This window comes from Lutzomyia longipalpis, chromosome 4, assembly GCF_024334085.1.
Source record: "Lutzomyia longipalpis isolate SR_M1_2022 chromosome 4, ASM2433408v1".
Taxonomy (NCBI): Eukaryota; Metazoa; Arthropoda; class Insecta; order Diptera; family Psychodidae; genus Lutzomyia; species Lutzomyia longipalpis.
The window spans coordinates 23637866-23651530 of record NC_074710.1 but is presented as its reverse complement, the minus strand read 5'-3'; the positions used below and the strand labels follow the sequence as shown (position 1 = coordinate 23651530).

General features: G+C 38.6%; 7 protein-coding genes across 7 annotated transcripts in view; 2 read left to right on the top strand and 5 right to left on the bottom strand.

Annotated features, from left to right (window-relative positions):
* Positions 1 to 1770, bottom strand: LOC129795028 (alpha-amylase A-like). The gene is made up of 2 exons (XM_055836040.1): positions 971 to 1770; positions 1 to 900 (listed from the first exon to the last, which is right to left on the bottom strand). Exons 1-2 carry the CDS (start codon positions 1735 to 1737, stop codon positions 162 to 164), a joined length of 1506 nt encoding a protein of 501 aa, XP_055692015.1. The 5' UTR covers positions 1738 to 1770; the 3' UTR covers positions 1 to 161.
* Positions 1 to 13665, bottom strand: part of LOC129795035 (probable asparagine--tRNA ligase, mitochondrial) — a 1173171-nt gene that overhangs the window by 616191 nt on the left and 543315 nt on the right. The gene's annotated exons all lie outside the window — the stretch shown is intronic.
* Positions 1 to 13665, top strand: part of LOC129794972 (mucin-2-like) — an 826140-nt gene that overhangs the window by 481133 nt on the left and 331342 nt on the right. The gene's annotated exons all lie outside the window — the stretch shown is intronic.
* The window catches only part of LOC129795002 (sodium-dependent nutrient amino acid transporter 1-like), an 899230-nt gene that overhangs the window by 616191 nt on the left and 269374 nt on the right, over positions 1 to 13665 (bottom strand). The gene's annotated exons all lie outside the window — the stretch shown is intronic.
* Positions 2643 to 4669, bottom strand: LOC129795264 (alpha-amylase 1-like). Its single transcript, XM_055836348.1, has 4 exons — positions 4446 to 4669; positions 3987 to 4376; positions 3133 to 3844; positions 2643 to 2657 (listed from the first exon to the last, which is right to left on the bottom strand). The coding sequence occupies exons 1-4, from the start codon at positions 4667 to 4669 to the stop codon at positions 2643 to 2645; spliced, it is 1341 nt and encodes a 446-aa protein (XP_055692323.1).
* On the top strand, positions 7063 to 10030 carry LOC129795262 (alpha-amylase A-like). The gene is made up of 4 exons (XM_055836347.1): positions 7063 to 7171; positions 8464 to 8764; positions 8819 to 9199; positions 9259 to 10030. Exons 1-4 carry the CDS (start codon positions 7063 to 7065, stop codon positions 10028 to 10030), a joined length of 1563 nt encoding a protein of 520 aa, XP_055692322.1.
* On the bottom strand, positions 10545 to 12264 carry LOC129795033 (alpha-amylase 2-like). The gene is made up of 3 exons (XM_055836046.1): positions 11858 to 12264; positions 11407 to 11787; positions 10545 to 11346 (listed from the first exon to the last, which is right to left on the bottom strand). The coding sequence occupies exons 1-3, from the start codon at positions 12229 to 12231 to the stop codon at positions 10614 to 10616; spliced, it is 1488 nt and encodes a 495-aa protein (XP_055692021.1). The 5' UTR covers positions 12232 to 12264; the 3' UTR covers positions 10545 to 10613.

The following is a 13665-nucleotide window of genomic DNA, read 5'->3' as shown; positions in this document are numbered from 1 at the left end:
TTTTTCTTTCAAATTGTTTATTCAAGTGATTGTATTCAAGAACAAAAAAATCCCAATTGGTTTTCCCGAATGCAAAAAAAGCTGGAGATGCAAAACTTGTTTATTTGAGAACTTTTATTTGTTTGCCTTCTGTGTTGGAAATGAGGGCAAATAGTTCATATTTAATCGATAATATAGGCAGAGCCCAGGTGAACGGCAAGAACACCTGTTGGGGAGTCACCTGGAATGAAAATGTTGGCATAACCGTCATCTTTAACAACAACCTCTAGCCCAGTACAGCCATCTAGTGTGACTTCCCCGCTAATTACGTCGCAGTAGATGCCAGGTGGTAGGCAGACCTTAACTGTTGAATTAAGATGGGACATGGTGTAGCCGTTGAAGGCGACGAACCCCAGATCTCCACGACAGAAGGCAAATTGCTGTTCTCCGTTGTCCATCCAGTTGACGATACCACTACCGGCAACAGCATTACGGAACTGCACCATACTTGCAACGCCTAACCAGCGATGTTGACAGATCCAACCATTCGTACAGAGACCTCTGTCATTGAAAACAGGTGAGATTATTTCACCTTTTGCATTGGCCGGTGGGCCTTCGTCACTATTCGAGAAGTCGTACGAACTCATGATGCGTGGGATGCCGTATGGATGGGCAATTGTAAAGAGAACGGCCAGGAGGTAGCGTTTGCCATCTTTGTACGTTAGAATATCCTTTCCACCTGCTCCATGCCCACGTTCGTTGTCGTGATTCTCAACAAATACAAGAGCCCTATCAGATCGCAGGAATCTCTCATCTGTACCCCATTTCATGAATTCTTTGAGTTTCTTGTACCGGAAGATGTTTCCAATCTCAGCTGAGAATAGGAACTCCGTAACAACGCCTATGGAGGTGTATTCGTTTCTATTGATGGAAGAGAATTTGAAGAAAGTTAGGAAATAAAGGAACATAAGATAAAGACTTAGGAACATACTTGGATATCGGTTCCTGGCCCAGGTCAATAACTTCCTGGTAGAGAAATGGTCTAGCCTTGTCAGGGAATCCAAATTCAGGACTTAGATTCTTCGTACTGCCAAAGAGGAATTTAATATCCTCCGGCCACATGTGCTTGCATGCATCTGCCCGAAATCCCGCAACACCGTGATCAATGAGACGATCCAGGAATTCAATGACGCTCCTCTTTACATTATCGGACTTCTGATTGAGATCTGGAAGGGAGACAAGAGCGCAATTTCGCACCTGATCTACATCCTGATAGTCCTCAATGACGCAATGGGGGTTGAAGTCTTCTGGACCGTAGGGTACGTGCGGGTAGAGACGCTCCTCGGGGTAGACCAAGCTTCCACCAGTTCCAACCACTTCACCCTCCCCAGATGCCATGTGATTGAAGATGACGTCAACGTAAACACGTACCCCAACCTCGTAGCATCGTTTAACCATCTCCGCAAATTCTTTTTCATCCCCTGATCGACTTACAATCGCATACGATACGGGCTGGTAGCGTTCCCACCATGCTCGTTCAGGGGAAACAAGACATTCATTTATCGGGGACACCTGAACGCCCCCAAAACCATTTGGGCCCAAATAATTCTCACACTCCGCAGCTATATCGGAGAATTTCCACTCAAACAGATGCACAATAACACTTCTTCCAGGGAGGAAGTGTGGATCAAATTGACCATCAGCAACATGAAGCACCAGCACCAAAAGAATTCCACCACCGAAGCTGATAAAATGCATTTTCACTGTTCAACCTTTAACCACAATTGCGATGCATTGAAAGTCACAAAGGTGTATTTATATTGGAACCCAGAACAAATAGCAAAATGCAGATGTGCGTGATAGATATCGCTCAGTGATTAATAGAATATCATTTGAAATGATCTGTGCTAATGAATGTGAGTCAAGGTGAATATTAGGGCCATATGTTGTGCATATTTTTATGTTTTTTTTTAATGCATGAATACACAACACACATTGTAAGCTGAGGGGTGTGATGAATAATTAAACTCTATCACCTGTAATCCAAGAATATCAATCGAAGTCAAATCTTACAATGATTACTTTCCAAGTACGTGTTACCACGTTAACCCTTTCGGGTTTTTTTTGGATCATACTCTGTCCCAAACAGGAAATGATGTACATATATAAGAAAACTTTTTAAATATTTACATATTTAATATTTAATGGGCCTAATTCAGCGACCAAGAAACCCTTGAAATCTTTGAATTTTGTACTGAAATTTCAAGATTTCAAGCGAATTTCAAGGCTTTCTTGGTCGCTGAATAAGGCCCAATATTTAGATTTTTACAAAAAGTTTTTCCAGACCAAAACAATGTTATCGAATTTCTCGAAGTTGTTGAATCCTTGGATGTTGAATCCTCCTCAAATATTCCGAAGATATACCGTAGAGTAAGTGTCTAACCAAAAAGTGAAAAAAGCAGCTGAAGGGATGGAAGACGAAGCACTCGATATGATATTTGTTGATGTATCGTACAAAGGTACTTCACGAAAATGCATGTTGGAAAGCAATCAGCAGGGTGACTTTCGATATGAAGACGCATTAAAAAAATATAAATGACGAATTTGAAATTTCTGGAGAGATATACATAGAGACAAAAGCGAAAAGAAAAATTGAAGGAGAGTTATTCGAGGTCTATCTGAAAAAGAAACATTCTGAGAAGGATTTTGTTCTGATAATTCGATATAAGGGGTGGAATTCACTACTCAGTCGGACTTAAAAATTTAAGTCGGTTTTTAAGCTGGTCTTAAGGTTTTAAGTCAGTTTTTTGAAGTCTGACTTAAAATTTTTAAGTCAAAATAAAAGATTGCATATTTTTCAAAAAAAAATTACAAATTTTGATGTTTAGAGATCGTTAGATGCACTTTTTGGAACTAAAAAAAAATTGAAAAGTGTACTTACTTTTTAAAGTGCAGGAACAATGAAATTTTAGAAAAAATGTCGCAATCTGCATATTAAATCTGTTAATCAAACTTAAAAATTTCAAGACTGAATAATAAGGCAATTTTTTGTTAACATCACAACAGTATTTTATTGAGTATGCAAATTATTAACACAACACCTGGAAGTACTCTTGGTAGAAGAAGAGTTGCTGATGAAATCATTTGACCAACGTGAAAAGCCACAACTTGGTCTTCTTCGTCTTTCATTATAAGAATCCTGGCAACTCCATCCCCTCTCACGGTTATGTTCTTCCCTGTGCAGAGTTTATCCACTAAATTCCCTGATATAACATCGCAGTAGATTCCAGCCGGTAAGGACGTTTGCAGGCTCACATTCATATTCATTGCGTCGTTATTGAAAGCAATGAAGCCACGCTGGTGCCTCGCAAAGGCAATCTGATTTTTGTCATTGGTCCACCAATTTGTGATGTTTTCATTCCCCGAAATATTCCTGAAGGCAATCATATTGACTACCTGCCTCCATCTGTGCTGACACACCCAACCGTTTCCGCAACTTCCATCCGGGTAAATACTGGGTGAGATTATGTTCTCATTTGAATCCATGGGTGGGCCAATATCCCTTTCGGTAAAGGCGAAGGAGGACATAATGCGTGGGATGCCATAGGTGTGAGCTAGGGCAAAAGCAACGGCCATACGGTATTGCTTGCCATCCTTGTAGGAGAGAATCTCCTGCCCTCCAGCTCCGTCACCGCGTTCGTTGTCATGATTCTCAACAAAAACAAGAGCATATGAGGAGTTTAGGAAACCCCAAGTTGGTCCCCAAGTTGCTAAATTCCTCAGTAAATCGTTACCACGGAAGGCTCGGCTGATGTAGTATGAATACATAAATTCCGTTACCGTACCTATGTAGGTGTAATCGTACCTGAAATTTAAAGAAAAGCCGTTGTGAGATCTGTCTCAGACCATGTCTTGGATCTTTTCTAGGATCAGTACTAAAAGTTTACTGACAGATAGGCTCTAAGGGCCATATCCTAATTCTGATTTTATATACACTATCAACGTACTTTGAAACAGCATCCCAGCCAAAGTCTATGACTTCTTGGTAGATGAAAGGTTTTGTTCTGGCGGGAAATCCGTGATCTGGATTTAAGTCGTTTAAGTATGTTAAATCAATAGTTGTAAAATATAAATGAGAAGAACTAATGTGCTTAGCTGCATCAATACGGAAACCAGCTACTCCGAGACGTATCAGGTGATTCATGTACTCCGCAATTGTAGTTCTGACATAGCCCATTCCCTGATTCAAGTCAGGAGCACCGAATAATTCACAATAACGAATTTCATATTCATCTTGCCAGTTCTCTATTGGGCAAGATGTATGAAAATGATCAACGTTGTAGGGTACAGCTGGGTAGTACTTGCTAGGTCCATCTGCTGTTGATCCTCCAGTTCCACTAGAAATAAACAAAATTAAATACTCTCTTAGCAGCTCTTATATTAAAACTATTAAGAAACTCTCCTACATCATATTCGGAAGAGAACCCATGTGGTTGATAACCGTATCAACGTAGATACGAACTCCGACTTTATTGCATCTTGTACACATATCGGCAAATTCTTCCTCATTCCCAGATCGCGTTACAAGTTTGTACGAAATGATGTGATAGCGTTCCCACCAAGGACGCAGAGGATCCCTCACAATGGCATTTTCAGCTGGAGAGGATACTTGAACTCCTCCAAAGCCCATAGGTCCGAGAAATCTTTCACATTCAGCAGCAACGTCCACCCATTTCCACTCGAATAGATGAACTATACCAGTGTGTCCAGGAACGAAATTTGGGTTATGCTGTCCCCGAGCTAAGACCACAAAGGCAAGGAAAATTAACGCACTTCTCATGTTAACTTAAGATGAACAAAATTTATTTAATACTGAAAGTTCTACCCCAAATCATTTGGCTTTTATAAGCTAATCTTTCAACAATTTATAGCTCATAGATAATTATTATCAAAGAGCTAAAAGTATTGGCAAGACACTGACGTATTGATTCCTAAGAATATTTTGCAATATCTTGATTGCAAAATTTTCCTAATCTCTTGACTCATACAGATGTCATAGATGTTGTGAAGGTACTTAAAAGGAAGTATGGAGCCTCCGTACGACCCCTGGAGTCGTCAATCAGAGCGTACATACGCAATATGGACGCCACACATGAAGATAATAAACAATTACTGAATAATAGTTTTTTTTGAATTTTTAATATAACATAATTTGTTACCCTGGCTTATACAACCTGAGAAGGAGCTTTTCCTTGGTTTTGCTTTGAAGGTTGGTCGTCAACGCTAAGATGAATAAAGTTCAAATGAAATAAAATTAATATGAAATATTTTAAATATTGCAGAGATAGATGCCATCCAGAGGGATCATCAGAGGAAGGTTACATGGCTCAAGGACCTCACCAGGGCATGAATTCTCTAAGAGTGAAAAACTCCCGTGATAAACTCCTGAAGGTTTCAGCGCTTTAAAAGACACGCAAAGACCGGGAAAATCTTTTCCTCACTTTTTCCCAGCAAAAAGTCTTTGGGAGTTTTTCACGAGAGTTTTTCACTCTAATAGAATACAACCCAAGGAGCCCCAGGAATAAAAAATAATTTAAAAAACCGCCTACCACCCTCAAAATATGAAATAAAATAAAAATGAGTTTTTCAAATAGATGGACCGGAAGTTTCTCGTGCAGCGTTGCGCAGCGAGATTTCGTGCCCTGGTCGTCCGATCCGAAACGATCCGAAGTTCATTTCAAGAAACGTTTTTGAACTTCGTTTTGGACGATCAGGGCACGAAACCTAGGTGCGCAGTACAGAGTGAGAAACTCGTTCATCTATAAAGGAGAACACTCATACCCAAATTATAGAGTCCTGTTCCAGATGTTGTGTTATGTAACTCCCCGAGCTGCTGGATGGTCGTTGTAGTACAGCCACCCAGCAGCTCGGAGAGTTGCAAATTACACCCTCAGGAAAATCCCCTCACCTTGTGGGATTGCAACTGTAACTAAAATGATGGTTCAGGACAGCACTATAGGATTTGGAGTTTTCTCCACGGACTCTGACTTGCTCTGCGTTCGTTTTTGTGTTCTCTTTTCTTCCGATGCGGAGGTCATTCACCACGCCTTATCCGTAGCAGCACTATATCAAAATGTGATGGCAACCTTGACCGATAGCTTATCGGATGTTCACGCCCTGGACAACTTTAATAGCACTCAAAGAGTTACAGATATAATAATGATGATATTCGCATTTTCTGGGTCACTGGACATTGCAAGGTTTTTGGAAATCAAAGTGCAGATGAATTGGCAGAAATTTTTGCCTCTGATGAAACGGCGGAATTTTAAAGCTTGGATGATCCTCCAAAGACGCTGCTCTGAAAAAAATAGTTTGTAGCGATGTTCGTCAAAGTTTGTTAAAGGATATTAATTTGGAGGTAAATGTGTAATTTAGCAAACATAGTTTGTATTTAGAGATCATTGGTTGTAAAATGTTTGTAAATTGAAGAAAAATACAAAAAAGTACAAACTTTAACAAACATTTTACAAATTTTTGCAAACAAATTTTAATAAATTTGGAAGAACAAACTTTTTACAAACTTTACAAATATGTTTGTATGCTAGTTTGTTTATAAAATCAAACATTAACAAACATTTTTGATAAAGTTTGTTAAAAAGTTTGCTGTTTTAGTGCATTAACAAGCTTTAACGAACTTTTTTTTAAAGTTTGTTGAAAGGTTTGTTAATTAATGCATTTTCATCGGAAGTGACGCCGTTGAAAAATTAAGAATAAAAACCGAAAAAAGTGAATTTCTGTGGAAAATGGAGTGCGATTTTTTGACTATTTCGTGGTGGATCCCCAATATCGTTTGTCTGCAGTTTAGGGTTCCTGAGGCGCCAATAAAAGGTAAAATTTTTCAACATATGTAATCCTAATAATGTATGGCATCATCCTCCGACTGAACATTCTTTTTCATATTTATATTCAGAAAATGGAATAACAATCAAGCTTCTGGAGAAACTCAGGGACAGTGACTTCGACTTGATCTTCACCCACACAGCTACAAGGATACAATTTCTTTTTGAGTGGAAAAATCATCAAATGAACCTCCGGAAGCTGCACAAAGCCCCTGGAAGGAAGATTTGGTCAATGGAAAGGCCGATGAATGCCCACCATGTCACTGTATCTCAATCGTGCAGCTCTACGTATTGTAGGTTATGCTTAAAAATGCTTGAAATATGTAAAACATAATATTTTGTAATAATAGGAAATACATTATATGTGAATAAATTTTGATGAATTACATTTAAAAGAATGTCTCTTATTTTAAAAGTAACAAAATGAAATAAACAAGCTTGTAATGATTTGCTAAGGTTTGTATAGGGGGCTACGCGGATTTTCTTACAAATTTTTACAAACAATTACAAGCTTCTACAAACTTGGGTATTATTTTTGAAAATAACAAACTTGGAGATTAAAAAGTAATCTCCTTTGACAAAAAAGGGCTTTGACTCCTTTTCACTTCCATGTTTGTTAAAAAATGTATGGGAGTTACAAACTTTGACAAACTCAAATACAAACTATTTTTTTCAGAGTGTAGGAAAAATTGAAAATCTGGGAAAAGGACCGCTAAGGCCAACTTGTTAGAAGACAACAGGCAAAAAACTTATGCGACAATCTTAAAATAAACTTCCATATCCAACTTCAGGCTTCAAAAAATTCTCAACAGATTACGTCTCGGCCATACAAGACTTAGCCGTTCATTTGCATTATTGTTACACAGCTTTCGATACCTGAAGGTGTATTATGCAACTCTTTGAGCTGTTTGGTGGCTATATGATACGTACAGTTACCTGGCAGCTCGAAGAGTTACATAATACACCTTTTGAGGTCTGGACTACCGAAAATGAGCAAACGGTCATCTGTATGCGACACATTTTGAAGGACTGCTCTATCTACTGTAACAAAAGAAGGGAAGTTTCAAATTCAACTGAATCAAAATTTCCTAAAATATCATTAAAATAGTTAGGATATTCTTTACTTTTCCTGCGTATTTTCTATTTTTGCATTGTAGGAAAGCTTTTAAAGAGTTACGATTAATTTGCTAATGAGCAGGTCTAAAATTAGCACCATCCTGTCGTCTAAAAGTAAAGATAATAACAAGGAATTACAAATTTTTGCTGTCTTACCGCTCATATAGTAAACTTTTTATGGTTTTGGTGATTTAAAATTATCTAGAAAACCATAATTTGTTAAACTCCTATCTACATTTTCATTTTCTTCTTATTACCTAAAGTTCTTCCTATTTTAAATTTTTCTTTTTATCAAGGCACGCGCAAAAATGGAATAAATTTATTCTACGTTGATGAAAAGTATAAAAGAAATGAAAAAGTAGAGTCTTTGCAGTTAAGTTGTAAATTTTCATCATGAAAGCCACGATTTTTGCTTTACTTTCCCTGCTAGCCCTAACTAAGGGTTATTTTAACCCCAATTTTGTACCAGGTCGTAGTGGGATTGTGTGGCTTTTTGAGTGGAAGTTCGCGGATATTGCTTTGGAATGTGAACGATTCCTCGGACCGAATGGCTTTGCAGGTGTTCAAATTTCATCACCAGCTGAGAATTCAATCGTTACGAACCCCTTGAGGCCATGGTGGGAGCGCTACAACCCAGTCTCCTACATCATTGCCTCCAGATCAGGCAATGAACAGGATTTTAGAGATATGGTTACTCGTTGCAATAATGTCGGAGTACGGACTTATGTTGAAATCATCATGAATAACATGGGTGGTTATCCTAATATGGTGTAAGTAAGAACCAAGATAATATGTCAGAAGGATCAAAGAAGGCTTCTTTACAGAGGAACTGGAGGATCAACAGCAGATGGTCCAAGCAGGAGTTTCCCAGCTGTTCCCTACACATCTGCGGATTTTCATGCAACATGCTCCATAACTACAATGCTCCTGCCTTTCCTAATACGCAATTGTGCCGTTGAAGGCTTACCAGATCTTAATCAGAGCGGAGCACATATCAGAGATATGATTGTGGGTTACCTTAATCATCTAATTTCACTCGGCGTTGCAGGATTTCGTATAAACAGTGCAAAGTTCGTCTGGCCATCTGACCTTAAGGTTATCTACGACAGGACTGATAATTTGAATACAAACTACGGCTTTGCTCCCAATAGTCGTCCGTTCATCTTCCAGGATGTTGCAGACTATGGACTTGATGCGATTTCCAAGTAATATTCAGACCAGCTTTTTCAGAAAAATAGAAAAGTCTAGTATTTTATATTTCTAGGTATGAATACTCCTCAATGGCGGTTGTTTCGGAGTACAAGTTTCCCCTCAATCTTGGTCGCATTTTCCGCCATCTGGATGTTTTGAGTGTCCTAACTAACTGGGTGCAGACTTTTGGACTTCTTCCATCTGATGCGGCTTTAGTCTTCGTTGACAGTCCCGATAGCGAGCGTGGGAGTCAAGGAAGCGAAATCCTAACCTATAAAGATGGCAAGGCGTACATTTTGGCTCTAATCTACATGTTAGCCGTCCCCTATGGCCATCCGATCATTATGTCTTCCTACGAATTTGACGATGTGAATTCTGGCCCACCAATGGATGCAAATCAAAATATTGTCTCGCCTACAATAAATCCCGATGGCAGCTGCGGGAGTGGTTATGTGTGTCAGCATAGATGGACTCCGGTGTCCAGTATGGTGGCTTTCAGTAACAACGTTGGCAATGCTCCAGTTACGAATGTATGGACAAATGGTCAAAACCAATTGGCTTTCGCTCGGGATGGAGTTGGTTTTGTGGTCATCAACAGTAACGCAGCGGATTTGGGTGTAAGTCTACAGACTGGTCTTGTAGGTGGAGTATACTGCAACGTCCTCGAAGGACCTATAGTTGATGGAACTTGCGCTGGACAGACTGTTGTTGTTGGAGATGATGGAGTTGCTGCAATTACCATAACAACACAAGACAACCTCGGAGCTATTGTACTTGATGTTAATCAACAACTACTTAATGGTGAAGCAAAGAAATTTAGACAAGAACATCCGTCCTTGTATTAAAAATAAAGGATTGATATCTTTAACATGTTAGTTTACTCTAAGTTGATTGAAAGCGTTCTTCAGAAGCGCTATTTAATCCGTTTTTTAGCGCTGGTTTTAATTAAAACTTAGATTGAAACGCGGAAGATCTAGATCAGAGCTTATTCTCTATGAGACTGCTTCTTATCTTTACATTTCGTACTGCCTTTTGCTCCTATATTTAATTGATTATTTTGTGTTGTCCTTATTTCGTCCCGTCATGATATCCTATGTCCTATGTCTTACTAATTAACTGACCTTTTTTCAATTGAATTCAAAGTTCTTAATTTAAACATTTTGTTCTAGAAAGTCTGTTACCCAATTTCCAGACCGTAGACTAACGCTTAGGTTTTTACCTGAACTCTGCTTAAACTTTTACTGCTGCAGGATTCTAGCAGGATACAGTCAGCTTGACATTATTAATAGTTTAGACAAACACAAATATTTTTGGCAACAGTTAAGTAAAAGCTGAGACTTCAATAATAACTCCTCGTTGTGCTCATTGAATAAATTTTATTTTGACGCATCGATTAACCGTACAGTGCGTGACAACATTTAGTTTTCTTCATTCCAACATTTGTCCAATGTGAATGGCGATCACGCCATTTGGATCATCAGAGTAGATGATGAATTCTGCTGTTCCATCGTCTGCTACCTCAATGCTGTTTCCAGTGCATTCATTATTTTTAACATAACCTGTGATGACGTCGCAGTAGGTCCCAGCCGGAAGGGTTGTCGGCAGAGTCTGCCAGAGTTTCCCGTCGTTATTGTTGAAGACAATGAAGCCATGTCCTTCACGCGCAAAGGCGATCTGATTGTTGCCGTTGGACCAGAAGTTGCAGAAATTGGAATTACCCACTTGATTCCTGAATGTAACCATGCTGCAAACCTGAGGCCATCTATGCTGACAAACCCATCCATCACCGCAACTACCATCTTTATTGATAGTCGGTGAGATGATGTTCTGATTATCATCCATTGGAGGTCCTTGATCGGAGTCTGTCCAGTCAAAGTCTGACATGATGCGTGGATTACCGTATGGATGAGCCAAAAGGAAAGCAATAGCCATTATGTAGGGTTTTCCATCTTTGTAGTTAAGGACTTGTCCAAAGTAGAATCCTTCGCGTTCATTTTGTTCATTTTCTACGAAAACTACAGCACTTTTCGATGGAATAAAGTTCCAGAGAGATTCTCCCCAAGTGGCTAAAACACTGAGAGATTTATTGCCGTTGAAGATACTATTAAGGCTATATGAAACTTTGTAATCAGTCACATCACCTAAGGGAAGGTACTCATATCTGAAAGAGAAGGCATTTTAGTTTTCCCTCATTGTTTTCAAAGTAACTACTCTTAATTACTTGTTAACAGCTTCCTTGCCTAACTCAATGACATCTTGGTAGATGAATGGCCGGCAGTTGGGAGAAAATCCGTAGTCTTCATTCAAATTCGAGAGGCTACTGTAGATAGCTTTCAGATCTGTTGGCCACATATTCTTGGCTGAATCAATGAGAAAGCCAGCAGCTCCGAGGCTTATCAAATTGTTGAGATAGGCAACAATTTGTTCCCTGACGTAGTCTTGGGATTGATCGAGATCAGGAGTACCTTCATTTTCGCAGTTACGTACAATAAAGGCATGCTGGTAAGATTGAATGGGACAGGATGGATGGAAGTTTGTACTGTCATAAGGTACAGCTGGGTAGGATTTAGATGGTCCATCTGCTGTAGATCCAGCAGTTCCACTGTAAGTTTGAAAAAACCATGAAGACTGTTTCAGGAAAACAAGGACTCTTTTCAAACTGTTCAACTTACACCATATCTGGAAACGCTCCCATATTATTGAAGATGGTAAAGACGTAAACACGAACTCCGCATTTGTTGCAGCGTGCACTCATATCGGCAAAATCGTCCTGAGTCCCTGATCTGGATCCAATGATGTACGATACAACATGATAGCGTTCCCACCAAGGACGCAGAGGATCTGATACAATTGCATTCTCAGATGGGGATGAAACCTGGACACCGGCGTACCCCTTCGGTCCAAGGAATCTCTCACACTCCAGAGCAATGTCTGAGTACTTCCAGTCCATAAGGAAAGCCATCACAGTTCGACCATCCTCGTAGTAAGGATTAAACTGACCCTTAGCTAAGGCCACAAGGGCTAAGAATATTACAAAAACTTTCATGACTGATTTAATGGAATCAAAAAGTCATACTGGAGAAATGAAACGTGATTACCGTCTTTTATACTCCGAGGAAAGGTGCCAAAAAATTCTTTGGTCATTCACTTTTAATGATAATTTTGGGTAAATACGAAATTATATATACGCGACACCGTGCAACAAAGTCAATCTTCTTTTTTTACACCATTACTTATATCTTCTAACATTGTGCTTGAAAAGAGGACATCGGAAGTGTTAGAACATTTGGAGCTAGTTTTTTTTTTGTTGAATCCTAGACAAAGTGAATTTATCTCTCATATAAAAATGAAGATTTATTTCTCTTTTAACGTGATAGCTTTAAAAAAATCGTTGCTCAGTGTAATTAACATCGCGAACATAATGAATAAATTGAAGAAATGTCAACTCTGTAAACATAAAATGTGATTATCAACTGAACAGATTTGCATATTTCATGCATTCACATGATTGGGGGTGCAAAAGAATGTTCTATTGAACTTTCTTATTTATTTTTTGAATTTCTTCAACTCATCTCAGCGTGATGAATGCTAAATAAATCAGTCTTATCTTAATATATAAAGCTGAAAATTTTGTTTGTTTGTTTGTCTGTGGCACATGAACTCCTCCGAAACGGCTGGGCCGATCTTGATGATATTTGGTATGGGGGTAGGGGAGATCAATACGAGTTGCAAGCGCCATATGGAGTTCCGCCCCCTCCCCCCAACATAGCGCCCCCACATAAAAATTGATTTTTTCCCATTTTCTACCTGCTGAAGGGTCAGATAACGGGATTTATTATTTTAAAAGTTTTTCGTCCCCCTACTAATATACGTTCCTATTTTATAGCTTTAAATGAAGTTTGATCACACGTTTTTGGGGGCTCGGGTTGACTAGTAACTTATAATTTGAAGAAGCTAATACATAAAATGCAAGCTCTGGAAAAGAAAACATACTTCATCGAATATTAGCTGAGGATAAATAGCTGAAAATGGTGTAAAACCTAAACTTGTTTAGTTTAATATTAAAAAAAAAAAAACATTTTCACATATGATTTAAAAAATGTATTAAGTGCGAACTTCTTTCATAATTTTCTGATTCTTTTTCTTTTCGCGTTTTTTATTGGTACAACATGGTAACATAAATAGTTGTTGTTGTGTCTTTCTTTCATATTTATATCTCTTTTTTGTATGGAAAAATTCACAATTTTCTTTTATATATTCCGCACTATCAAATGGCTCAATATGTTAGAACTTCCTGCTGTCTTCATGCTTTTAAATAGTACCATCGAATTTACAATGAAGACAGGTCAAAAAATTAGGGCTAATTTCGATGCATTGTGTTTATCATTACACAAGTGAATGACCTTAAATTTATTTTATTTCGAACGTACAGACGTTGTATAAAAAGGCGAGAGTTTCTTGTAACTCCTTCAGTGCGATT

Coding starts and splice junctions, on each gene's coding strand:
- LOC129795028 (XM_055836040.1), bottom strand. CDS start 1,737: ATGCATTTTATCAGCTTCGGTGGTGGAATTCTTTTGGTGCTGGTGCTT. Junction 901..970: donor GGCCAGGAACCGATATCCAA/GTATGTTCCTAA, acceptor TTCCATCAATAG/AAACGAATACACCTCCATAG.
- LOC129795264 (XM_055836348.1), bottom strand. CDS start 4,669: ATGGGCTTTGGAGGAGTTCAAGTATCCTCTCCAGCTGAAAATGCCATT. Junction 4,377..4,445: donor GGTTCTCTTCCGAATATGAT/GTAGGAGAGTTT, acceptor GTTTATTTCTAG/TGGAACTGGAGGATCAACAG. Junction 3,845..3,986: donor GGCTGGGATGCTGTTTCAAA/GTACGTTGATAG, acceptor TTTAAATTTCAG/GTACGATTACACCTACATAG.
- LOC129795262 (XM_055836347.1), top strand. CDS start 7,063: ATGAACCTCCGGAAGCTGCACAAAGCCCCTGGAAGGAAGATTTGGTCA. Junction 8,765..8,818: donor GGTGGTTATCCTAATATGGT/GTAAGTAAGAAC, acceptor GCTTCTTTACAG/AGGAACTGGAGGATCAACAG. Junction 9,200..9,258: donor GGACTTGATGCGATTTCCAA/GTAATATTCAGA, acceptor TTATATTTCTAG/GTATGAATACTCCTCAATGG.
- LOC129795033 (XM_055836046.1), bottom strand. CDS start 12,231: ATGAAAGTTTTTGTAATATTCTTAGCCCTTGTGGCCTTAGCTAAGGGT. Junction 11,788..11,857: donor GGAGCGTTTCCAGATATGGT/GTAAGTTGAACA, acceptor TCAAACTTACAG/TGGAACTGCTGGATCTACAG. Junction 11,347..11,406: donor GGCAAGGAAGCTGTTAACAA/GTAATTAAGAGT, acceptor CTTCTCTTTCAG/ATATGAGTACCTTCCCTTAG.